The sequence below is a fragment of the Lemur catta genome, chromosome 8 (genome assembly GCF_020740605.2).
Source record: "Lemur catta isolate mLemCat1 chromosome 8, mLemCat1.pri, whole genome shotgun sequence".
Classification (NCBI taxonomy): domain Eukaryota; kingdom Metazoa; phylum Chordata; class Mammalia; order Primates; family Lemuridae; genus Lemur; species Lemur catta.
The window spans coordinates 94250617-94277555 of record NC_059135.1 but is presented as its reverse complement, the minus strand read 5'-3'; the positions used below and the strand labels follow the sequence as shown (position 1 = coordinate 94277555).

Below are 26939 nucleotides of genomic sequence, written 5' to 3'. Positions count from 1 at the left end.
GAGTCCCTGCTTTCAGTTCTTTTGGGTGTATACCCAGAAGTGTGATTGCTGGATCATACGGTAATTCTATTGTTAATGTTTTGTGGAACCTCCGTACTGTCTTTCCCAGCAACTGCACCGTTTTACGTTCCCACCAGCAGTGCACAAGGGTCCAGTTTCTGTACATCCTTGTCAACACTTGTTACTTTGTTTCTATTTACTTATTTTTCTAATTGCCATCCTAATGGGTATTTCTCATTCGTTGAAAAGATTATCCTTTCCCCATTGAATGGTCTTGGCATGTTTGTCAAAAATCATTTGACCATCTATATGAGGGTTTATTTCTGGGCTCTCTATTCTGTAACATTGGTCTGTCTGTCTTTATGTCAGTATCACACTGTTTGATTACTGTAACTTTGCGGTAAGTTCTGAAATCAAAAGCATGAGTCCTCCAACTTTGTTCGAGATCTTTTGGCTGTTCAGCACCTCTTGAGATTCTATGTGAATTTTAGGAGTGATTTTTCTATTTCTGCAGAATTCCTCATGGGGATTCTGTGATGGATTGCATTGCATCTGCAGTTCGCTTGGGTGTTATTTACATCTCAACAATATTAAGTCTTCCAACCCATAAACATGGGATGTCTTTCCATCTGTGTCTGTCTTCTCTGATTTCTTTCAACAATGTTTTATAGTTTTCATTGTATAAGTCTTTCACCTTCTTCGTTAATCCCTAAGTGTTTTATTCTTTTTGTTGCTGTTGTAAATGGAATTGTTTTCTTAATTTTTTAAAATTTCCTTTTCAGTGTGTTCATTGATACTGTGTAGGAGTGCAACTTATTTTTGTCTGTTGATTTTGTACCCTGCTTTGCCGAATTTATTAGTTCTAACTGGTTTTTTTGGTATAGTATTTAGGGTTTTCTACATATAATAGCATCTGAAACAAAGATGACTCTACTTGCTTTGCAGTGTGGATACCTTTTATTTCTTTTTCTTGCCTAATTGATCTGGTTAGAACTTTCAGTACTTGATTAAATGGAAGTGGTGAAAGCAGGATTTTTGCCTTTTTCCTGCTCTTACAGGAAAAGCTTTCACCATTAAGTATGATGTTTGCTGTGGGCTTTTCATATGTGGCCTTCACTATGTTGATAGAGTTTCTTTCTATTCCAAGTTTATTGAGTGTTTTTATCATGAAAGGGTGTTGAATTTTGTTAACTGCTTTTTCTATATCAATTGAGATAATTATGTGTTTTTTTTTCCCCTTCATTCTGTTCATGTAGTGTATTTTGGTATGTTGTACCATCTTTGCATTCTGGGAAGAAATCCCACTTAGTCATGGGGTAAAATCCTTTTAATTTGTGCTGAATTCAATTCGCTAGTCCTTATTGAGAATTTTTCCATCAGTGTTTGTAAGGGATATTGGTCTGTAGTTTTCTTGTAGTATCTGTTGGCTTTGGTATCAGGGTGAGGCTGGCTTCATAGAATGAGTTAGAAAGTGTCCCTTCCTCTTCAATTTTTTTTGGAAAAGCTTGAGAAGGATTGGTATTAATTCTTCTCTAAATGTTCAGTAGAATTCACCAGTGAAGCCATCTGGTCCAGATTTCTTTTTGGGGGTGGGGGGCTCAGGAGTTTTCTTGTTCTGTTTTGTCTTTGTTTTTAAGAGACAAGATCTCACTCTGTTGCCTAGGCTGGGAGTGCACTGGTGTAATCATAGCTCATTGTAACGTCGAACTTCTGGGCTCAAGTAATCCTCCCACCTCAGCCTCCTAATTAGTTAGGACTACAGACACGTATCACTATACCTGGCTAATTTTTTTATTTTTTTGTAGAAATGGGGTCTCACTATGTTGTACAGGCTGGTCTTGAACTCCTGGCCTCAAGCGATCCACCCATCTTGGCCTCCCAAAGTGCTGGGATTGCAGGTGTGAGCCACCCTGCCAGCCTGTCAGGAGATAATTTCATTACTGATTCAATCTCCTTACTAGTTACAAGTCTCATGTTTACTTTTTCTTCATGATTCAGTGTTGGTAGGTTTTGTGTTCTAGGAATTTGTCCATTTCATCTAGATTTTCCAGTTTCTTGGGATAAAATTGTTTATAGTATTCTCTTATAATCCTTTTCATTTCTGTAGAATCAGTAGTAATTTCCCCACATTCATTTCTGATTTTAGTAATTTGAGCCTTTCTCTTTTCTCTTAGTCCATCTAGCTAAAAGTTTGTCAATTTTGTTGATCTGTTTTCAAGAACCAACTTTCGATTTTGTTGATTTTTCTCTATTTTTTTATTCTCTATTTTGTTTATCTCTACTATAATCTTTAGTATTTTCTTCTGCTAGCTTTGGGTTTAATTCTGTTTTTTCTAGTTACTTAAGGTGTAAAGTTAGATTGTCGATTTGAGATCTTTCTAAATATAAGTATGTAAAACTGTGTATTTCCCCCTTAACACTGCATCCCAAAAGTTTTGAAATGTTGCAGTTTCATTATTCTCAAACTGTTTTCTAATTTACCTTGTGATTTCTTCATTGACCCACTGGTTGTTTAAGGTTGTGTTGTTTAATTTCTACAAATTCGTGGATTTTTCAGTTTTCCTTCTATTACCGATTTCTTACTTCATCCCATTATGGTTGGAGAAGAAACTTTGTATATCTTTTTAAATCTCTTGAGAGTTAATTTTATGGTCTATCCTGGAGAATGTTCCATGTGTCCCTTGAGAAGAATGTAGAGAATGTTGGGTAGAATGTTCTCTGTATTTTTGTTAGATCTTGCTAGTTTATTCTGTTGAGTCCTCTGTTTCCTTATCATCTGTCTGGTTGTTCTACCTGTTATTGAGAGTGGGGTGTTAGAGTCCTCAACTATTACTATAAAACCATGTATTTCTCCATTCAGTTCTATTAATGTCAATTTTTGCTTCATACATTTTGATGGTCTGATATTAGATGCATGAATATTTATGATTATTATATCATCTTGCTGTACTGAACCTTTTACTAATTTATAATGTCCTTCTTTGTCTCCTGGAAGCTTTTTCAGTTGAAACTTTATTTTGTCCAATATTAATATAGCCATCTTTACTCTCTTTAGTTACAACTATTTTCATGGAATATCTTTTTGCATACTTTTTCTTTCATTCCCTTTGTCTTTGGATCTAAAGTGAGTCTCTTGTAGACAGCATATAATTAGATCATGTATTTATCCATTCTGCCAATCTGTCTTTTGATTGGAGAGTTTAATCCATTTACATTTATAGTTGGCCCTCTGTATCCAAGGGTTCTGGCTCTGTGGATTCAGCCAACCTTGGATCAGAATATTTGGGGGAAAACATTGCATCTGTACTGCACATGTGCAGACTTTTTTTTCTTGTCAGTATTTCCTAAACGATACGTATAACAACTATTTGCATAGCATTTACATTGTATTAGGCATTATAAGAACTCTAGAGTTGATTTAAAGTATATACAGGAGGATATGCATAGGTTATGTGCAAATACTATGCCATTTTATATTAGGGACGTGAGCATCCTCAGATTTTGGTGTTCAAGGGAGGTTCTGGAACCAAATCCCTGTGGATACTAAGGGATAACTGTAATTCCTGATAAGGAGAAACTTCTGTCATTTTGCTGTTTGTTTTCTGTATGCCGTGTAGCTTTTTTGTTCCTCATTTTCTGCATTACCATCTTTTGTGTTTGGTTTTTCTAGTGAAAGATTTTAAGTCCTTTCTCATTTCCTTTTGTTCTATTCTGTAGCCATTTTCTTTGTGATTGCTGTGGGATTGCATCCTAAAGTTATAACACTCTAATGTGAATTTGTACCAGCCTTTTGACCAAGCTTTCTGAACCCTGGCTTTCTCATTAGTAAAAGACGAGAACCTGTTCTACCTACTGCAGAGGATTGTTGTGAGGCTCAAATATGATCAGTATAAAAGCTCCTTGGAAATTGTTGAACACATGCACATTATGACTTCTGTTACCATTATCTTCCTCAGTCGTGCAGTTATGTTCTAGACTTGACTAGAGGGATGAATTCATGGTTTTGAGTTGAGAATAAGTATAACAATGTTCAACAACTCACTTATAACCAGCCACCAGCCTTTCATAGAAATATAACTATGTTGTCTTCTAGATTTTGTTTTCCTCTTTATGTGTTAGGAACCTGCTGTCTTTACTGCACTATGCTAAAGCATGTGGGAAAAGCAATTATCTCCGTCTTGCCCTGAAATAGTACAGAATGCATCTAGGGAACAGGACTGACACGTGGGGAAATTTGTGCAGCAGCCCAGGAGTGACCAGCATGTAGTAGACACGGTGGGCTGGACCGCGAGGGCTAGGGCCTGGGCCACTGGGGCAGGAAGGAAGGGATAGGCCTCTTGGAGGACGTACTGCGCTGGGCTTTGCGGGATGGACGGTGGTCTGCACGGGGGAGAAGCCGCGAACTACAGGAAGGACCAGCATGCACAGCCTGGGTAGGAACAGGAGAGGTATGGTCAGGGGACACGTTTTCTGAACAAGGGTTTACAGAAGGCACTTTGGAAGTGTTCTCATTGCTCTTTATTTTGCAGATGAGGACACGGGGGCTCAGAAAATGATTTGCCCAAAGTCACACAACTAGTTAATGGTGGAGTGGGTTCTAGAACTCTGTTGAATATGTTGAGCCTTAGAGCATTAAAATCCTTGTGTAAAATGATGGCACTTTTCATTATAGCACTAAAAAGTCATTAAGATTTTAAATGGGGGGCGGTGAAAAAACAACTGTGTATCTAGTGCTCGGCTGCAGTTGGAAAGAATACGCTGGTGCGACAGGTCCTGCCACCAGCACCCCACGGACAGATGGCTGAGTAACGCCATTTGTGCAGAAAAGCGGAGCACAGCTCTGGTTTTACGCTCTGTGTTTATGTCACATACGCACCTAGAAAAGCATCTGGAAGGACACATTCCAGTGGAGCACCTTTGAGGGAATGGCGGGTGGGGGTGTCAGGGAGACTTTGCCTGTTGGGGGCTCATAGGGTTGCTGTTCCGTTCCCACCAGTGGTTGGAGGGTCCTGCCTTCCCGTGCAGCACGCGCATTGCCATGAGCATGTCTTCAGGGTCCCTGAGCGTCTCCCCCCTAGACTGGCTTATCATTGTCTGAGCCCCACAGCCTGTAGGAGCAAGGCAGACGAAGGCTGGGACAGCAAATGTTTCGTCATTCACTTCATCTTACAAGTTGTGTGTCACAGAGATTTTTATGGGCATTCTGCTTCTGCAGGTATCTGTTTCCTTTTTTTCTTAATATGATCAGGCAAATTATCAACATAACAGATTAGTTTGGTGGTGTTCAACAAATATTTATTAAGTACCTACTGTGTTGCTGCCGTTTGGCATATTTTAAGGGTCCAAAGGGGCATAAGCTAAAAGCAGATGAGATCACAGATGTGAAGCCCCTTCCGTCGTAAAGCACTGTGCCAGTCGGAGTGACAGCTGTGTTGTGGCACACTGTGTGGCCCCAGGGAGGTCTGACCTTGTCTGAAGTAACGAGCAGCTCGCTCTGCCTGTAGCATGAGGCAGGCAGGATATGCCAAGTCCAGACAAGGGGCAGGAGCCGTGGGAGTGGGAAGGAAGAAATGGTCGCATCGATGCCCGGATCAGGGGAAGGCTTTGTGGGGGTGGCCTTTGAGATAGGTCTTCGAGGCTCCATGCACCGGCAGGTTTCGGCACACAGGAATGGGTGTGCTGCAGAAGGGACAGCTTCGGCAAAGGTGTAAAGGTCAGGAGCCTTGCCCTCTGACCGCGGCCGAACTGCTTTCCCCTGTGGAGTGGGGCCCCCTCCCTGCTTTCCCCCGGCTCTGACGGAGCCCCAGTGGCCCTGGCAGCGCCTCAGTGAGTAGTCAGCACACAGGAAGTGTTTGTGTGATGAATTCCTCCACCAGGGAACTAAAGACATGCTGTTTTCCTATTGTTACTTGGGATTTTTCTTCCTGTTTTCTACTTTCTGATTGCTTTTCCTCTTGCTAATTCATTTTTGTTTTCTCTTTTCAGATGAAGCTACTAAACTTATATATAAAGAGGGCTCAGACCACAAACAGCAACAGCAGCTCCTCCTCTGACGTCTCCACGCACAGCTAATGGCAGCGCCACTCTCTTGCGTAGACCTAGAAGCAATCGGTGGTGCCTCTCAGAGACCTCTCCCCACCCCGTCATCGGCTGCCCAGTCCGTGCAAGGAGGCCCGCAAATATTTATTACAATCAGTATTTTGGTCCCTTCCAGCTTTTGTGTAGAATCTTACTGGTATTGAATGTAAAGGAAGCAAGGCCTGTGTTGCAGTCTTCACACAAAACAAAAGGAATCAGAGAAGAAAAGAGCCATATGAAACAGGTCTCGTACGCTGCTGAGATCAGAAACCGTGCGGGCACAGTTCAATCAGAGCTCTCTGGCCACTACTTGGTAGAAAGTAGCATTTTTTTCCAGTTAATAACAGATTTGGGGGGTGGGTGTTACTTTGTGTTCCTCCTTCTTAGCTTATTTTCTCGTGAGTGTGGTCTGTGTGGGGCAAAGCCAGCCCCTTTCGCAGCCGGCACCGTGAAGGGGGTTGTATGTCTCTAAGTTGTGTTTTAAGACCTACTAAAAATGGGAATCAAGTCTTGGCAAGAAAAGGAGAAAAGCCTGCAGATGGCCTTTTAACAAACACTGGGAATTTCACTTGTCCTGTCCAGACGGAGGCCAGCTTGCCCTCGCTTTTAGGATAGAATCAGGTGTGCACCCTCTTAGTCTCCCTCCAGCCCCCTGAACCACGCCACAGAGAAGCCCCGTACCCCAGAGCTTTCGTGCAAAAGAATCCTTCACATTTAATTCCAGACACAAAAATAAGGTAAATTTATGGCATCATTTAGGGATGCATGAAATGGCATTTCACAAGGCACAGAAGATAGAAGAGAAGTAGTCTGTTTTACTACTAAGATCTTGGGGAAACACTGTTGTATCGGGGATTCTGCCAGGACCCTTGTCCTCGAGGGTACTTGGTGACTCAGATGTAGCACGATCTTTCTTCTCCCTGCAAGCTTTGCCTAAGCTGTTCAGTTCTGAAATGTTCTCAGTTGATCTGGTCAATGGTGGCTTTACCATCTCAGTTTTGACTCCTCTGTTTAATTTGGGATTAAGAACAAAGAAAAGTATAGAGAGACCAGCCATCAGAATCATTTTTTAAATTATTTTATAAACCAAAGTACTTCCTTGATTGTTGAAATAGTCATTGTTTAAGGAAAAAGTAATTATGATACATGGCAGATTGCAGAAAAATAGGATTTGAAACACTTTAAAAAAAAAAAGAAACCTACTTTTAGAGTCTGTTTCCTTTCCTTACACAGAGAACCACCAGGCCCCGTTTTTTAGTCTCTAAGGGTCTGATTACTCTAATAAAAGCAGCTGTAGATTTAGAGTCTGGTTGAATAAGTGTTGAGTAAAATTCCCAAGCCAAATGGAAATTATTATTACAATCATGACCACTTCTATTGTCTCCTACTGTTCTATTTTAGATCTTCTAAATTGAACTGATTTTTCCATGAGGAAAAGCTTCTTTTGATGTTAATTTTAAGGAGATATTTGCTGTCCAGTGCAGAGTCCGCTGCAGTTGCTAGGACGATGGCAGAGGCTGGGGAGCCCGAGTGTGGTTCTCGCTGCTGATTTCCACAGACCCCCCCCCTGCTCTGACCCTCTAGATTAGATGTGGGAAGTTGTGAAAGACATACTTGGACACATTTGGAAATGAGCACTGAAAATGAAGGTCCCCGTGAAGCCCAGGAACGGTGAAGCCAGGGTGCGGTCACTACTGTGTGTGTGCGTGTGTGTGTGCACGAGTGTGGGGGAGTCTTACACATGTGCAGTGCCCCACGGCTACTGTTTAGGGAACTTCAGGGGTACATGTTAAGTGGTCAGATATTAGTGACTGACTTTGGCTCAAAGCTAGCAGGGCCAGGCCTTACTTTCGTTGATAAATTTTGTTTGTTAATATTTCATTAATAATAGTTCCTTTTTATACTCTACAAGTGAGTCTGGGCGTCTTCTGGTCACTCTGTTGTGGGAACGTGCATCTGGCCAGGCTGTTCATGAGTTCCTGTGTGTATGCCGACTGCGGTTAGGAACACTGTCCCCTTGAGCTCTCTGACTCCCGAAAGGTCGGTCACCCAGTCCCCGGTGTTGTTGGGAAGGATCTCGAGCATTGCCTGATGTCCTCACAGTACTCACAAAGGGCTAGCCTCGAATGTCCCTCGCCCAGTCTTCAGTGTCCCGACTTAGAGAGAGATACAATCACTTCACAGATCTCTTGGCCTTGATCTGAAAACCGCTGCCCGCCGCACCGAGGAGACTCGCATGCCGCCACCACCTCACTGGGACGGCAGCTGTGCCCACTGCCGCCTCCCGAACCTGACAGCTGCAGCTGCCTTGCCTTGTGCGCCTCCCTGCAGGGCCCCCGTCCGACGACACAACCGAACGCAAACGAGCGAAGCACCCGAAACTGTTTGCCTCCCCCGTCTACCTGGCTGGAGGGCCCTGAAACCCCCTCGCCCGCTGCCAGGGGGCCGGTTGGTCTGACTTGCTTCCTTCGAGCTGCTGCCTCCCTCTCAGCCAGGGTCTGGGCGGGGTGCGGCCGGTCCCCGGGCACGCGGCTCCTTCTGGCACTGTGCGTGTCCCCGGCCCTGCGCCCGCCGCGGCCTGCCTTTTCTACGCGCCTCACCCGCTTCCACCCTGTGCAGGTAATGCAACCAGTTTTATCTCATGACTCTTTTTCTTTCCCTGCCACCCTTTATTTATCAAGTATAATGTTACACTTTAAAGGACAGCAAATAAGAACTTTGTAGAATCCCACCAGGACTTTGCTAACAATAATGTTTGGAAATGAAAACAGAAATGCTGTGAAAAATATCAGCCACCAAAATAGTTTTGTTGGAGCTGTGTTCACACGCATGGTCCCCACACCCCCAGGTTGGGTGGGTTTTTTTTGTTCTTTGGGTTTTTTTGGGCTTTTTCATGTTACATTCATATCTGTATTTATATCTTATTTGTTTCACTTTCAAGTGTATCATGGCAAATGTACAGATTTTTTTTGTTAATAATGTGCTAGGATTTGCTAAAAAAGAAAACAACAAAAAAAACCTTTTGAGTTTGCCCTAGAATAAATGAGACTTTAATTCAGCTTCCCGCGTCGCTGCCGTCCTTTATCCTCCCCAGTCCTGTGACAGTGAGCCCGTCTCCGCCAGCAGAACCCGGCCATGTTTATAGAGAATTCCGGAGGAGGATGTCAAGAGAGCTCTTTCTCCTCATGATGTAAACAGGCCAAGCTGGGGAAATGTCCCACCTGGTGGGGTCCCCTGGGCGTGGCTGTTGTGCCATGTGTGCAGTGACAAGGCAGGGAGAGATCCTCGACCTCGAGTGCTAAGACCCGACCAAGAGCTGCTGAGAGCAGGCGGGTCCCCTGCACGCCCGCTGCCTCCCTAGGACTCGGGCAGGGCGGGGGAGGGCAGGAGCGGGGCGTAGGGAGAACGGGGGCGTGACGTCAAGGGCTCCCAAGTCCACTTTCCAGCCTTTTTATTCTCCAGTTTTTCAAATTGTGGTAAAATACACATAACACAAGAGGCACCATCTTAACGATTTGTAAGCGTTCCACGCAGCGGTTGGTGCTGAGTACATTCAGGTCGTTGCGCAGCCGTCTCAGGGGTCCGTCTCCAGGACTCTTCATCTAGGGAAACAAGCCCTGTGTCCATTAAGCGCCACTCCCCGTCCCTCCCTCCAGAACAAGTGCTCCCTGTGGTCACCTGCCCTGCCTCCCACTGTGGACTCGGAAATGCAAGGAGGATGAAGTCATCCCGCCCGCCCCGCTCCTGGCCTGCTCGCCTGCTTGTTCAGCGAGCCCATTATTCATCAGCGAGCCCATTATTCATTAGCAAAGTTGGAAAGCCCCGGGGGGGGGGGGGGGGGGCGGGTTCGGGCATGGCAGGCTGTGCAGCTTTCTCTTGTTTGGTTCTCCAGCCCCTGGTGTCATTGCCCTTCTTAGCCAAGGGCTGCCAGGAAGTCCTTGCCATTTTTAAGAGGGTCACAGGCTATGGGAGGCGGGGAGTACAGAAGTCATCAGCGTTCTTGGCTTTGGGGAATCTGAATGGTCTTCTCTCTAGAAAAATGCATCTTTCCACTCAGTTTCACACATAATCATAGGAGGTTCCAGGACCCATGGAACTGTCTGAGGGTTCCAAGGTAAAAACCTCTGGCTTAAAGACCCCTGCTCTCATGTCCTTAGATTGCTAAAGGGGACAGAGGCAGCTGACAGGCAGCGCTAACATCGTCTGTGAGGCACTTAACACTTTTGAAGCATTCTCATCTGTAGCATCTCACTGATTTTTACACCAATCCTGAGATGCCGCTGAGGGAGGCACTGTCACACTGGGTTTCCAGATGAGGAAACTGAGGCACAGGAAAAGCCCCAGCTAGATAGTGATAAACACAGTCCCCCTGGACTTGCCAGGACTCCTCAGAGTGCACATCAGGATCCCGGGGGGCTTGTGAGGCAGGACGCAGGATGCGCCCCCAGCAGGGTTGGGACGGCAGCCTGACAATGTGCGTTGCTAACAAGTCCCTGGGTGGTGCTGACGCTGCTGGCCTGGGCACCACGCTTGGAGAACCATGTAGGGTATTTTGCTTAAAACATGGCAGGTGGTTTGGTCCCCGGGTTTGGGACAACCCTTGAGACAAGCTGTTGAAAGAAACAGAGCTTAGCCTCAGGATGTCATTTAGACCATGCCCGTCATTACGGGTAACTATGGTGACCAGCTAACTTAGTATCCAGACAAGGACTTTTGAGGATGAAACGGAGCCGTCAGCGGAGGGAAGCCGCCAGCGGCCTCCCCCTCGGAGAGCTCTTCCCCCGCAGGCTGGGCCCACGTCCTCCAGTATTCATTAACTCACTTCAGTGGCTCCAGGCAAGAACGGACAAAGGTCATGTGAATGGGTATCTAATCCCAGATTATGTATTTAAAAGACATTGCAATGCTTCCACACCGTGCCCTCCTCAGATTCCCAGCCTGGGCCCGGAGGTTGGCTCTCTAGGCCCTCGGCCCCGGGCGGCACAGCCTTAGCGGCCGATTCCCAGCAGCCCTGGGATGCCCCGGCAGGCAGGGCCACCTCCTGCAGCGGTGGTTCAGGCTCGGTCCCTCCGTGGCCTCTGCTCCCCCACCGTGAGGACCTGGAGGGCCCCCAGCCAGTGCCCCTCCCGTGGGCTCCTGCTTTCCCACCTGCTGTCCTGCCCGTGCCCCCAGACACGTCCCCGCCCTCAGTGGTCTTGGTTCATGTTGTCTAGTCTCCTCATGAGCTGGATTACTATTTACTGTGTGCTGAACAGTGTATCTGAAAAATTATATAAATATTTTTGTGGCCTGAACGATGTCATCTTCCTCCAGAGAAGGTTGATGTTTGTTTTTTGTCAGGAACTTAGGGCATTAACAATTTGGATCATGTTTCTCCTAAAGGGGACGAGGCTGTCAAAAGCCGTGCCTGGCGTCTCAATTTTCTCTTCCGGAGCAGCAGACATCCCCAGGACACAAGTTATCCGAAACATTAGGCCCAACTCTCCAGATTTCCATTTTCTCCTGAAAATTCCTGGCAATTTTTCACTGCCTTGTTAACGTTCTAATACAATCAATCAAATTTTCAAACTATTTTGTCCAGGTTTTCTAGTTACCTTCTGCAGGAAGGTTTACCCAAAATTATCTACTATACCATTATCAGAAGAGGAAATCCTCCTTATATTTTTATTTTCCACTCAATATTAATTATGAGTATTCCTTGTGTCTTTAAGAATTTTTTGGAGATACACTTTTAAAAGACTGGGTACTATTCCATCAGAAGGATGAACCATAGTTTATTTAGATGTTTTATCTTATCTTCAGTTGGATGGTTTAGTTGTCTGTCTCTCCATTGCTCAGGGTTCTTTGTTACAGACAATCAGTATTCCCCCCACACCCAGTTAGTTTAAGATATAATAACTGAAATTAAGAACTCAAGAAAAGCTTAATAGCAGATTAGATACAGCCAAAAGGATGATTAGTGAACTGGAAGACAATACCAAGAATGAAGCACAGAGAAACAAACAGAATATTCAGTAGCAATGGTAAGAAGCATAGAAATGAAAAGAAGATGTAAAATCCACATAATGGGAAGGAATCCCAGAGGGGAGAAGAATGAGAATGTAGCAGAAGCTATATGTTAAAAGATAATGGCTGAGAATTTTTAAAAACTTACTAAAGTCATCAAACTGCAAATTAAAAAGTCCAGTGAACTCCAGTAAGCAGGGCGGGAGGAGGGTGCGTTTGCACGATGCTGCCTTGCATGAGTCCCGCCTTAAATGTTGTGCCCTGATCAGCTCATTGTCTCACTCTGGTTCTGACCTTGAAGTTAGGGTAGTAAAATAGTGCATCATAACAAAACTTCATAGAAACAAGAGAAAGAGAAGATCTTGAAAGCTTCTAGAGAAAAGTAAAGACTTCTCTTAAAGGAGCAGCAGTGAGACCTTCAGCCAACTTCTCAGCAGAAGCACTGGAAGACAGAAGGTGACAGAGTTCTACACCCAACCGAAACATGCTTCCAGACGGGTGAAATAAACTTCCAGACAAACAAAAAACAGTAAAATTCCTCATAAGCAGACCTGCATTAAAAAAAAATAAATGATCCTAAATACTATGTGGTGGTTGTAGGAAGAAATGAAGAACAATTGCAATGGTAATTACGAAGGCAAATCTAAATGATACTGACTGCGTAAAACAGCAACAATAGGTAATAATGTGCTCTAGAGTTTAAAATGGACATGACATCAAAATTCATAAGAACAGCAGCATATAAATAAAAAGGGGATAAAGGAGGTTAACTTGTTCTAAGGAAGGAAACAGAAGTACTGATTAACACTGGGTTTTGAAAAGTCAAGGATGCATTTTGAAACCTTAGGGGAAACTTTAAAATAAAGTGTAAATTCCAGACTAACAACAGAGGAAAACTGGAATAATAAAAAATAATCCAAAAGAAGGCAAAAAGAATAGAAAAGGAAACAGAGCAGATGGGACAAACGTTATATACAAATGGGCAAAATACAACAAAATGACAAAAATTTTAGACGGGATTTCTGAAAAGCACAACTATATTCTGGTTCCAAGAGGCACATCTACACATCAGGAGGGCCTTTCTGCCCTGTTCCTGTGGCTCTCCCTTTGCCGCGACACCCGCCACATTCGGACCAACGGCCAAAGCCTCCACCAAGGGAAGGGATCTCCGGTGCCACATCTGCCGACAGGAAGGACATTGGGCCCAATGGGGTCAGGCCACCCCAGGCCCCTTGTCACCAGTGCCATCAAACAGGTCACTGGACTGCACTCTCCTATGGGATCATCCCAGGAGGGGAGTCGGTCCCCAGACCGGATCATGGTACGACAATGAAGCAGATAACATCAGGGGACTGGGGCCAGGGGTGGCCCTCCTGGTGGCAGGCAGGCCAGTCGATTTTCTTCCTGACCCTGGGGCTGCCTACTCTGTCCTCCTCACCGACTCCAGAAAACTGACCGCTCAATTCCGTATGGTCGCCAGAGTCTCTGGGGTCCCTCCTGAACGACTGTTTATGCTCCCTTTGCTTTGTTGGTGGGAGGATGTGACCACTGAACATTTATTTCTGGCAATTCCTGATGGCCTGCCCGTTTGAGGGCGACGGCAGCCATGTATTTACACTCTTGCCAGAGGCCACTTATTAGTGTTTATTGACACTTTCATTCATTGGGTTGAAGCTTTTCCTTGCAGGACTGAAAAGGCCCCGGAAATGAAGTTTCCCGGAGACTTCTGGAGGCCAACATATCTCGTTTGGGCCTCCCCCAGTGCTTGCAGAGAACGGTCCTGCCTTTGCTCCACAGGAAGTGGCTGGACACCCACAGACCCTCCCGGTAGCTCGGCTCTCGCAGACAGTACAAGAACACAAGCTGCTGCCTCGAGCCCCGTCGTCCCCTGGTCCTCTCTGTCAGCCGGGGAACTTCGTGCTCGTCAAACCACAGAAGGATGGGTCCTCCGCATCCCAGCCAGCCCTGATGTGGAAAGGTCCTTAGCCAGTTTTACTTTCTACCCCAACCGCCACTAACTAAGGTCCCAGGCTACCTACGTGGATCCATCATTCTCGGGTGAAGCCATGGAAGGACCAAAATGAAACTCCTCCGGCCCCTGCGGACAAAAGCACTCCCACACCGGAGACAAATACTCGTGCACTCCCTTGGGGATCGCCAGGGCCTGCCCAGGTGGACTCCTCCTGCCGCGGCTCCTTCAGATAAGCAGCAAAACTGTCCAAGGGCAAGACACCTTTTGCCCGGGCAGCCCAAATGGCCTCTTTTTGCCTTTATGGGAACAGCAGCCGCCGCCGGAGCAGCCGCAGGAGGCGCGTCCCTGGGCCTGCAGCCGTCCCCGAGCCCTGCTGAAAACCAGCCTCGCTCTCGCCCGCTCACAGGAACAGTTAGATTCACTGTCAGGGGTCACCTCACAAAATAGGCAGGCCCTCGATCTTCTAGCTGCAGAAGGGGGCACCTACTTGTTCCTAAAAGAACAGTGCTGCTTCTCTGTTAACTAGGTGGGGTGGGGGCGGTGGTTTGGAACAACATCGATGGCATCCTAGAGTCCATCTCCAGTCTCCGGACACGAGGCAAAACCTCTAGGCCCCGGTGGACGTCCTTAATTATTCCCTTGGGCACCCCATTACTCTGCATTCTGGGAATTCTTGCATTAGGACCAATCCTCATAAATTTTCTAACTAAATTTATTTCATCCCATTTAGAGGCCATCAAACTACAAATGGTCCTGCATTCTCTGCCAGCCCTGGCACCTACCTCCTCCTCACACCTGCAACCACAACAACCTATCAAGAACATATACTGAAGTCCCCTGGAGAGACCTGCAGAGAACCTACAAGAGACCACCCTAATACGGATTGTCACCCCCTACTCAGCAGGAAGCAGCCAGATGAGCCAATGCCCGTACCCAATTATTTGGGCTTCTAGAATAGAGAGTGAGGAATGTTAGGTAGATTGCGAGGGATTCCGGATATCCTAGGGACAAAAGTGGGTGCTGTTGCCCGCATCTTGTTCCTGTCCCACCCTAATCTCCCGAGCTACTGCCGTACCTGTGGGAGGAGGGAATACCCTACGAGTCTGCCAATCATAACTTAGCATGCCGGCTGCAAAAGAATGCAGAGGACTCTCTAGCCCATGGACCGAGCAGCATAGGTACCACAGAGTCCGGAAATTGACCCAAAACAACCTTCATGTGTAGTTAATACTCAGGTCATGTGACTCCCAACTGTCCAATGAAAGTGGTTCCATGGTGACGTCTGAGCCACTAGGGAGGTCCCAACCCAGGCACTATAAAACAAGACGCAGACTGTAACCAGGCCCTTTTTGCACCCTTCCTTTCACTCTCCTTGTGCTGTGACGATGGGTCCGGTCGTCATCTGTGGTGTATGTGTCTTGCTCTGTAAACCTGTATCTTGCTCTTGCCCTATAATCCTCTCTTTCTCTCCTAAATAAACCTCATTTTCATGCTTGCCTAAAAAATAAACAAATAAACAAACAAACTTAAGGATATAGGTAAGTTGAAAACGGGTTGGAAAAACATACACCACGCAAGCACCAAGCAAAAGAAAGCCGGTGTAGCTGCAGGAACACCAGGGAAAGAAGACTTTAAGCAGTAAGTAATATTAGAACTAAAGAAGACATTTCAAAATGGTAAAAGGTTTCATTCATCTGGAAGATATCACAATGCTAAAGTTGATGTACCTGATACATCGATTTCATAATATGTAAAGAAGAAAGTTAACAGAACTAAAATGAGAAATAGAGAAAACCTCAATCATAGTGGGGGATTATAACCGAGCTCTCTCAGCTACTAATAGCAGAAGCAGCCTGGCTCCCATACCAAATTAGTGAGAATATAGAAAATTTGAACAATACAATTAATAAAATTGTCTTAATTGACAAATATGTGAAACTCCAACCCAAAACAATATAATCCACATTCTTTTCATGTACACTTGGAAATTTTACAAAAATTAGGACATACTAGGTGGTAAAGAGAGTCTCAACATATTTCAAAGAACTGAATGCAATTGAACTAAAAACCTGTAACAGAAAGATAATTAGAAAATATCCACCTACTTAAAAATAGACTCCTGAATAACCCCATGGACAAGGAAAAAATTACAATGAAAATTAGAAAATATTTTGAACTGAATGATAATGAAAATACCACATATCAAAATTTATACAATGCAGTTAAAGCCATGCTTAGAGGACAATTTTTGCCTTGGAATCATGTATTGGATAAAAGGAAGCGAAAATTGATAACCTAACCATCTATCACAAGAAATTAGAAAAAGAATAGCCAGATAATCACAAAGAAAGTACAAGGCCAACAATATAATGCAGAAATTAATAAAGTAAAAAAACTAGGAAGGGCCGGGTGCGGTGGCTCATGTCTGTAATCCTAGCACTCTGAGAGGCCAAGGCAGGAGGATCATTTGAGCTCAGCAGTTCAAAACCAGCCTGAGCAAGAGCGAGACCCCGTCTCTACTGAAATAGAAATTATATGGACAACTAAAATATATGTAGAAACAATTAGCCGGGCATGGTGGTGCGTGCTTGTATTCCCAGCTACTCGGGAGGCTGATGCAGGAGGATCACTTGAGCCCAGGAGTTTGAGGTTGCTGTGAGCTAGGCTGATACCACGGTACTCTAGCCCCCGCAACAGAGTGAGACTCTGCCTCAAAAAAAAAAAAAAAAAAAGAAAAGAAAACACAGGAAGGATCAATAAAGAAAAAGCTGGCCGGGTGTGGCGACTCACACCTGTAATCCCAGAACTTTGGGAGACTGAGGTGGGAAGACCACTTGAACCCAGTCATTCAAAACCAGCCTGGGCAATATAGTGAGACTTTGTCCCTACAAAAAATTTAAAAATTTAGCCAGGCTAAATTCCTATGATCACACCACTACACTCCAATCTGGATGACAGAGTAAGACCCCCCTTCTTACAAAAAAATAAATAAATAAAACAAAAGCTGATTATGTGAAAGATATAATTAATGACATGTCCCCAAAATTGATACACCATTGGCAAAATATTGAGATAAAAAGAGAAAGGCACAAAGTATCAATATCAGGAATGAAAAAAGGAACATCATTAGAGATCCTAAAGATGTTAAAAAGATAATCAGGAACAACTGGAATACATAAGAAAAGAATACATTTTGATCCCTACCTCACACCATAGGCAAAAATTAGCTCAAAATGGATAAAAGACCTAAATGTAAGAATGAAAACTATAAACCTTTTATAAGAAAACATATGTTAGCTGGGTGTGGTGGCTCACGCCTATAATCCTAGCACTCTGAGAGGCCAAGGCGGGACGATCACTTGAGGTCAGGAGTTTGAGACCAGCCTGAACAAGAGCAAGACCCTGTCTGTACATCTGCACAAACAATAGAAAAATTAGCTAGGAGTGGAGTCATGTGCCTGTATTCCCAGCTACTCGGGAGGGTGAGACAGGAGGATCGCTTGAGCCCAGGAGTTTGAGGTTGCAGTGAGCTATGATGATACCACTGTACTCTAGCTGGGATGACACAGTAAGACTATGTCTCAAAAAAGATAAAGAAAACATATGTTAAACCTTCATGACCCTGTTTTAGGCAATATGACACCAAAAGCACGAACAAAGAAAAAAATGAATAAATTAGACTTGGCCAAAATTTAAAACTTTTGTACTTCTAAAGACATTATCAAAAAAGTAAAGAAAACAACCCACAGAATGGAAGTAAATATTTTCAAATCATGTATCTGATAAAGGACTTGTATCCAGAATACATAAGGACTCTTATAGGTCAACAATAAAAAGACAGCCCAGTTTAAAAATGGGCAAAATATCTGAATAGACATTTCTTCAAAAAGATACATAAATGGCTAACAAACACATTAAAAAAATGATCAGCATTATTAATCATTAAAGAAATGTGACTCAAAACTATGAGATACCACATCACACCCACTAGAATGGCTAGAATCAAAAAGGCAGACAATGACAAGTATTGACAAAGATGTAGAGAAATTGGCACCTCCATATATTGCTGGTGACAATGTAAAATGGTGCAGCCATGTTGGAAAACAGTTTGACAGTTCCTCAAAAAGTTATACATAGAAAAAAGTTAAACATAGAGGTACCATATGACCCAGCAATTTCAAACCTAGGTATTTGGCCAGGCGCAGTGGCTCATACTTGTAATCTTAGTACTCTTGGAGGCTGAGATAGGAGGATCGCTTGAGGTCAGGAGTTCAAGACCAACCTGGGCAAGAGCAAGACCCCCGTCTCTGCTAAAAAATAGAGAAACAATTATCTGGGCAACTAAAAATAGAAAAAATTAGCTAGGACGGTGGCATGTGCCTGTAGTCCCAACTACTTGGGAGGCTGAGACAGGAGGATCTCTTGAGTCCAGGAGTTTGAGGTTGCTGTGAGCTAGGCTGACATCATGGCACTCTTGCCTGGGCAACAGAGTGAGATGCTATCAAAAACAAACACAAAAAAAAAAAACCACCCTAGATATTTACCTAAGAGAATTGAAAATATATGTCCACACAAAAACTTATCTGAGAATGTTTGTAGCAACATAATTTATAATAACCAAAAAGCAGAAACAAAAATGTTCATCAGATAAACAAAATTTAGTATATCCATACAATAATGGAATATCATTTAGCTATAAAAGGGAATGATGTATGTATGTACACTACAACATGGATGAACCAAGAAAACATTATGCTAAGTGAAAGAAGCCAATCACAATTATACGTAGTATTCCATTTATATGAAATGTCCAAATTAGGCAAATCTATAGAAACATGAGATAGAGTAGTAGTTGCCAGGAGTTGGGGGAGGGGAGATTGGGGAGTGACTGCTAGTGGATACAGAGTTTCTTTGGGGGATAATAAAAATATTCTGGACTTAGTTAATGGTGATGGTTGCAGAGCTAAAAACCACTATATTCTACACTTAAAAACAGACAAAAAAGGCGAGTATATATAATATAACAATTAAAATATTATGCCAAATATAGATGAAATTGATGAATTGTAGAAAAATGTGAACCAAAACTGACACGAATAAAGAAATTATTAATAGTCCTATTACTATTAAAGGAATTGAACACATAATTTAAAACTTAAACACAAAGAAAACTCCAAGCCCAAATGATTGCACTTATAAATGTTATCAAACATCTAAGGAAGGAAAAAATGCCAATCCTACACAAACTCCTCTAGAGAATAGAATAAGAGGAAACACTGTCTTATTGGGTCAGCATAACCTTGATACCAAGCCTGATAAGACATTTTTAGAAAGGAAAATTACAGCCCAATCTCACTCATTACCATAGATACAAAAATACTATGTGAAACATTAGTAAATGGAATCTTATAATATATAGTGGCCAAGTAGTGTTTACTCCAGGTTGGTTTAACATTAGGAAATTGATTAATGAAATTTATCACATGAACAGAATACAGAGGAAAAATCATGATCATCAATAGATACGGAAGCAGTATTTGATAAAATTCAACATCTATTCATGATTTCAAAAATACTTTTAGCAAACTCAGAACAGAAAAACACTCCATTAATCTGATTAAGGGTACTTAATTAAAACCTCAGAGCAAATGTCATACTTAATGATGAGATGTTGAAAGCTTTTTCTCTGAGAGTGGGAACAAGGCAAGGATGTATATTATCATACTTCTATTGAACATTGTACTGTAGAAGGGCAAGAAAAAAGATTAAAGGCATAAAGATTGGCAAGGAAGAAATAAAAATCATAATTTGTGAATGAAATGGCTATGAAAATAGGAAATACAAAAAATTATGGATAATTATTAGAATTCATAATAACTTTAGCAAAGTTACTGGATAAAATTTAGTGAAAACTGTATTTGTATATGTAAACACAAACAGAAAATGAAAAATTTAAGTAAATATGATTTCTAACAGAATTAAAATTTTGAGTATCTAGAAATAAATCTAACCAAAAAATGGACTTCTCTGAACACTATAAAAAATATTTCTTGTGAGAATATAAAGATTGAAGTGAATGGAGAGACATATTCACGAATTTGAAGACACGATGTTGTAAAATCTCCAGTTCTCCCCCAAATGATTTCTATATTTAATGTAATTCTAATAAAAATCCCAACAGGTGTTCTTATGTATCTTGATAAGCTGATTTTAAGTTTATATGGAAATATAAAGGGTCAACGATAGCCAAGACACTCTTGGAGAAGAACAAAATCAAAGTGAGAGGATTTATTCTATCAGAAATCAAGAATTTTTATGAAACTCACAATAATTATGGTAGTGTGATATTCTGCAGTCATAGATAAACAGATGGAGAGAAAAGCAAAGAGCCCAGAAATAGACCATGCATTCCCGGGTTAACAACAAAGGTGGCCCTGCAAATCAGTGGGAAGAAGGAAGTATTTTCAGTAAGTGGACTGGGTCAACTAAATATACATGTGGGAAAAGAAGCGAGAAAAACTTGACCCCTACCTCACACCATGCAGAAAATTAGTTCCAGGTGGATTATAGGCCTGAATATAAAAGGCAAACCAAATTATTTAGAAGATAATTAAGAAGAATATTGTCATGATTTCAGGGTAGGGAAGAATTCTTAAATAGGACACAAAGAGCAGTCATCACTAAGGAATGCATCAATAAACACACTCATTAAAAGGGATAACTTCTAGTCATCATTGAAGGAATTATTAAAAGAGTGAAAAAGTAAGCTACAGAGTGGCAAAATATATTTGCAATATACTTAAGGGCTCAACACCAAAATATATTAAAGAAAAACTCTCTTAAATGAATAGGAAAAAAACCAAGCAATCTATAAGAAAAGTGGGCAACAGGCTAGCAGTTCACAAAACTAGAATCCAAATGCATGCATAAGGTGCTCAGCCTCATTTAGTAATCATAGAAATGCAAATTGGAACCACAGTGAGACACTTCAACACATACCCACCAGAATGGCTGAAATCAAAAAGACTAGTAATACCAATACTGGAGCAATGGGAATTCTCATCTGAACTGTCTGGAAGCCCAGACAGCATTTCTGAAATTGAACAAGGAATGTCCTATAAAAGCAGTAATTTCACTCCTATGCATACACCCAGGAGAAAAGTATTGGGGCATTAGGAGGCAAAAGAATTTTCATAGGAGCACTGTTTATAATATGTCCCCTCACAAAAAAGCCAACAACCCTGTAAACAATCCAAATGTCTGCCAGCAGCAGAATGGATTAAAAAAATTGAGACGAATTCATGCACTATGACACTATGAAGCAATAAAAATAAACAAGTTACAGCTCTCAGACAGAACGTTCACCAAAGAAGCCAGATACAAATGAATATATATGGTGTAATTGCATTTATGTAAAGTTCAGAAATAGATGGAAGTAACCTATAGTGTTAATCGAGGAACACTTAGTAAGTGGGAGGAATCCAAGGGAGAACTCACCATCCAGGCAAGGACAATGGTAATCTTTAGCAGGGAGAAAGGGGTATGTTGTGAAGGGGTACATGCAGGTGTTTCTGGGGTGCTGGCAAGTTTCCATTTCTGTCACGACTTATACTCACATAGATATACTCACATGGATGTTAGCATTGTAATCATTCCTTAAGCTGCACATTTATGTTCTATGCACCTTTGTGTGCATTTTAAAAAGATATAAGCCTTATGTACCTTACAATCTCAACTATGAAATAACAAGTATGTATGAAGAAAGACACCATAATACCATTTTTAATTAATATCTTTGGATGGTGGGAACATGGGTGATTTTTCTGTTTCATTGTATTTTCCTGTATGGTCTAAGTTTTCTTCACTGAGTCTACATTACTTTTATAAACAGAGATAACATGAACATTAATAAGAAGCTGTTCAGATTCAGCCACAAAAAAGAAAAGTGAAAAAGAAAGGTAGGCAAAGCAAATATGGCAACGTGCTAACCACTGTTGGGCTTAGGAAGTGTCTATATAGGTATTCTTTGTACTTTTGTTTAAACTTTTCTGTATGTTAGAAATTTTTCATAACAAAAACTAAAAAATTTAAAAAGCCTGTGCAGGAGGATGCTCCAGGGTGGGAGGTGGTAAATTGTCACACGGATGCAGCCCCGAGTGAACTTTCTATCTTCCTAAAGTCCCAGTGGGAAGAGATGGGGCCTGGAGGCCCCCAGTAAGAAGCTGTTTCTTGGAAACCAGATTGTTTACAACATTTTTCTTTGTCTGTTTAGTTCCTAGTTATTTAGTTCTCCCTCATGGTCTCCTGTCAGATTTTCTGAAGTCCAGGTTCTCGTAGAGAAGACAGTATTTCCCTTCAGGGCTTAGCCCCCCTCCCAGAACTGACCCCAGCCTTCCAAATTATTTGTCCATTGTTGATGACAAGAGCCTGAGCCCACTCTGACCTAATGTCATTGTGCTGAGTTGTGTCCCCTCCAAGTTAATATGTTGCAGCCATAACCCCCAGTACCTAAGAATGTGACTGTATTTGAAGATAGGGACTTCAAAGAGGTCATTAATTTAAAACAGGGTCATTCACCTAGGCCCTAATCCAATATAACTGGTGTCCTTATAAGAAAAGAAAATGTGGACACACAAAGAGATAACAGGGATATATGTTGCTATGGTTTGAATAATGATCCCCTCTAAAACTCATGTTCAAATTTAATTGCCATTGTAACAGTATTGAGAGGTGGAGTCTTAAGAGATGATTAGGCCATGAGGTCTCTACTCTTGTGGATGGGTTTAATGCCTTTAAAAAATGGCTTCCTGAAGTGGGCTTTCACTCTTGTTCTCTCTGGTCTGCACCAGATGGTGACACCATGCTCTTGGACTGCCCAGCCTCCAGAACCACAAACCAAAGCACCAAATTCCTTCCTTCCTTTCTCTCTCCCTCTTCTTTTCTTTCTTTCCTTTCTTTTCTTTCCTTTTCTTTCTTTCCTTTCTTTCCTTTCCTTTCTTTCCTTTCTTTTCTTTCTTTTCTTTCTTTTCTTTCTTTCTTCCTTTCTTCCTTTCTTCCTTTCTTCCTTTCCTCCTTTCCTCCTTTCCTCCTTTCCTCCTTTCCTCCTTTCCTCCTTTCCTCCTTTCCTCCTTTCCTCCTTTCTTTCTTTCTTTCTTTCTTTCTTTCTTTCTTTCTTTCTTTCTTTCTTTCTTTCTTTCTTTCTTTCTTCCTTTCTTCCTTTCCTTCTTTCCTTCCTTCCTTCCTTCTTTCTTTCTTTCTTTCCTTCTTTTCTTTTCTTTTCTTTTCTTTTCTTTTCTTTCTCAGGGTTTCCCTCTGTTGCCCAGGCTAGAGTGCAGTGGCATCATAATAGCTCAATACAACCTCCAACACCTAGGCTCAGGTGATCCTCCTGTCTTAGCCTCTCTAGTACCTGGGACTACAGGCACGTGCCACCATGCCCAGCTAACTTATTTTTTTATTTTTATTTTTGTAATGACAGAGTCTTGCTATTGCCCCATCTGGTCTTGAACTCCTGGCCTCAACCTATTCTCCCGTCGCAGCCTCCCAAAGCTCTAGGATTATGGGTGAGAGCCACTATGCCTGGCCTACATTTCTGTTTATTATAAATTACCCAGTCTGTGCTATTTTGTTACAGCAACATAAAATGGACTAAGACACACATGCACAGAAGAAAGGCCATGTGCAGGCACAGGAGATGGTCATCTGCAAGACAAGGAGAGAGGTCTCAGAGGAAACCAATCCTGCTGATAACTGTGATCTTGAACTTCTAGCCTCTAGAGCTGTGAGAAAATAAATTTCTGTTGTTTAAGCCACCCAGTCTGTGGTATTTGTTAAGGCAGCCCTAGCAAAGTTGTACACCTCTATAGAGTTTTCAACGGCAGGCCACTCTTGGCCAGAGACAAGAGGACTAAGACCTGGAGTGGCCACGAGACATTTTCCTTGCCATCAAGATACAACAGCATTATCAAGGGAGCTCAGCCCTGAATTAATTCCCAAGAAGTATAAAAAGGAATAAAAGGCATAAATTCTGCTCTCAAAATGTTTACACTCTTATTGAGGAAAGAGAAAGGCATGTAATGAAATAGATGTGTTCCCACTAAAACAAATGGAAATTCAGTTCCTAAAGGAAACTCCCCCCCCCCATTTTGAAGGGGTTGACATCAGCGTAGAGCCCAGATATACCCCGATGCACACACAAACACACACAGTAGTTTCATTTTTTAAAACTATAAAAATGGTAACCAATGGGAGAGAATGTCGGTGAGTGAGTGTGTAAAGGGACACTCTTATACGCTGCTGGCAGAACTGTAAACTGGCACAGCCTTTTTGAAGGGAAATTTAGATTTATGGATGAAAAGTCTTAGAATACAAAGTCTTTTGACTTAGGAATTCTACTTCTAGGACCATCCTTTAACATTATCACAGGACATATGTACAAAGGTGCATGTACAAGAATGTAATTAAAAATGTGACTGGAAACCGGGAGTGGTGACTCACGCCTGTAATCCTAGCACTCTGGGAGGCCAAGGCAGGAGGATCATTTGAGCTCAGGAGTTTGAAACCAGCTTCAGCAAGAGCAAGACCCCGTCTCTACTAAAAAAACATAGAAAGAAATTAGCTGGACAACTAAAAATATATATAGAATAAATTAGCCAGGCATGGTGGCACATGCCTGTAGTCCCAGCTACTTGGGAGGCTGAGGCAGGAGGATTGCTTGAGCCCAGGAGTTTGAGGTTCCTGTGAGCTAGGCTGACACCATGACACTCTACTCTGGGCAACAGAGTGAGACTCTGTCTCAAAAAAAAAAAAAAAAGTGACTGGAGGTCTAAATTATGTGCCCATACTATACGTAACTATTGGAATTCAGAATCTAGATAAATATTTAGTAATATGGGAAAATGCTGCTAAGTGACAAAAGCCATTTGCAAAAGAGTATGTACAATATGAACCCAATTTTATGTTGTATGTTCATATATAAAAGAAAATGGGCCAGACACAGTGGCTCAAGTCTGTAATCCTAGCACTTTGGGAGGATGAGGTGGGAGGGTCGCTGGATGCCAGGAGTTCGAGACTAGCCTGAGCAAGAGTGAGATCCTGTCTCTACAAAAAATAGAAAAATTAGCCAGGCTTGGTGGCATGTGCCTGTAGTCCCAGCTACTGGGGAGGCTGAGGCAGGAGGATTGCTTGAGCCCGGAAGCCTGAGGTTGCTGTGAGCTACGCTGACGCCACAGTACTCTAGCCTGGGTGACAGAGAAAGACTCTGTCAAAGGAAGGAAGGTAGGAAGGAAGGAAGGAAGGGAGGGAGGAAAAAATGTTTCCATGAATACTGTAATAGTTTTTATTGCTACATAACAATTTTTTTCTTACATTTGTTTATTTAATCTCTTCCCCAGCCCTTCAATCCCCTTTTTTCAGGATAAGAAACCCAATGTTCCCAGAGATTAACTTGCCCCAGATCACTCAGCCTGGATTTGAGCCCAAGTCTCAGATTCCAAAACCCACACTCATTTTTCTTTATAATTTTTTTTTCATTTTATTTTTTTTAGACCTCAAGACTCAGAAGCATACACTCATTTTTCTACATCTCCCAGGGTGCAGCCAAGGCAGCTGTGAGCAAAATGGAGACATTCCAGCCCAGTGGGCCTAGGGTTTGTTGGGAGGACGAGGCAAGGGGAGTGCATAACACATTACCATAAACTTAGCAGCTCACAAAACCACAAATGTATTATCTCATAGTTCCATGATCAGGAGTCCAGGCTTGGGTTATCTGACTGAGTCCTCTGCTCAAGGTCATCTAAGGCTGAAATGAAGATGTTGGCTGAGTTGTGCTCCTTTCCGGAGCTCGAGGTCCTCTTCCAAGCTCACGTGGTGGTTGGCAGAATTCATTCCTTGTGCTTGTAGGACTAGCGTCCTTGCTTTCTCGCTGGCTGTCAGCCAGGAGCTGCTCTGAGCTCCTAGGGGCTGCCCTTTCCTGCCCCTGTAGCCTGCGCCATGACCCGCTCCGCACGTGGTGGCTGCCTCCTTGCCTTGGTCTGTTCAGGCTGCTGTCATAGAATGTCCCGGACATGGTGGCCTGTGAACAACAGAAACTGATCTCTCACAGTTCTGGAGGCTGGAAGTCCGCGATCAAGGTGCCAGCAAGTTCAGTGTTGGATGAGGGCCCGTTCTTCATAGAGGGCACTTTCTCACTGTGCCCTCCGTGGTGGAAGGGCAAGGCCCTCTCTTGGGCCTCTACTAATAAGGGCGTTAATGCCATTCATGAGGGCTCCGTTGCCATGACCTAATCACCCCAAAGACCCCACCTCCAAATACCATCACCGTGGAGGTGTGGATTTCAACATATGAATTTTGGGAGGACACGAACATTCAGACCGTAGCACTCCTTGAGGCCAACAGGAGAACATCTGCTGTAGCTTCAGCTCTCTCTGACTCCCTGTGTGCCCGACTTTCAGACCCTGTTTTAAAGGGCTGGCAGGATCAGGTCAGGCCCAGCCATGGGCAAGGGGGGCAGATTATACAGGGTGTCAACCAGGAGGGCGGAGGGCTTGGGGGCAACACTGAATTCTGCCTGCCCCACTTACGCTGAGCAGTACTATTGGGGGTGATATTCATTAACTTGTCTTACATTTTCTTAATTGCATTTCATAAAATATTAACTGATTTTATATTTATATTTTAAAATAATATTAACTTATTTTATGTTTAAAATTTTGTATTTTGATATTTTGACATTTATTAACTTATTAAGTGTTTTACAATAAACATACCTTTTTTCATAAGAAAAATTATCATTTAAAAAATTTGTCAGCCTGGGCAACATAGAGAGACCCCATCTCTACAAAAAATGAAAAAATTAGCTGGGCGTGGTGGCGCACACCTGTAG

At 42.8% G+C, this 26939-nt stretch overlaps 1 protein-coding gene across 5 annotated transcripts in view; it reads left to right on the top strand.

The window, feature by feature from the left end:
* CLASP1 (cytoplasmic linker associated protein 1) overlaps positions 1–9136 on the top strand; it is a 264483-nt gene extending 255347 nt beyond the window's left edge. For all 5 annotated transcript variants that reach the window (XM_045559400.1, XM_045559396.1, XM_045559398.1 and 2 more), the window contains one exon: positions 5986–9136. In XM_045559400.1, the coding sequence (XP_045415356.1) occupies positions 5986–6072 (87 nt within the window). In that variant the 3' untranslated portion in view covers positions 6073–9136. The remainder of the gene's footprint in view (positions 1–5985) is intronic.
* The last annotated feature ends 17803 nt before the right edge of the window (positions 9137–26939 follow it).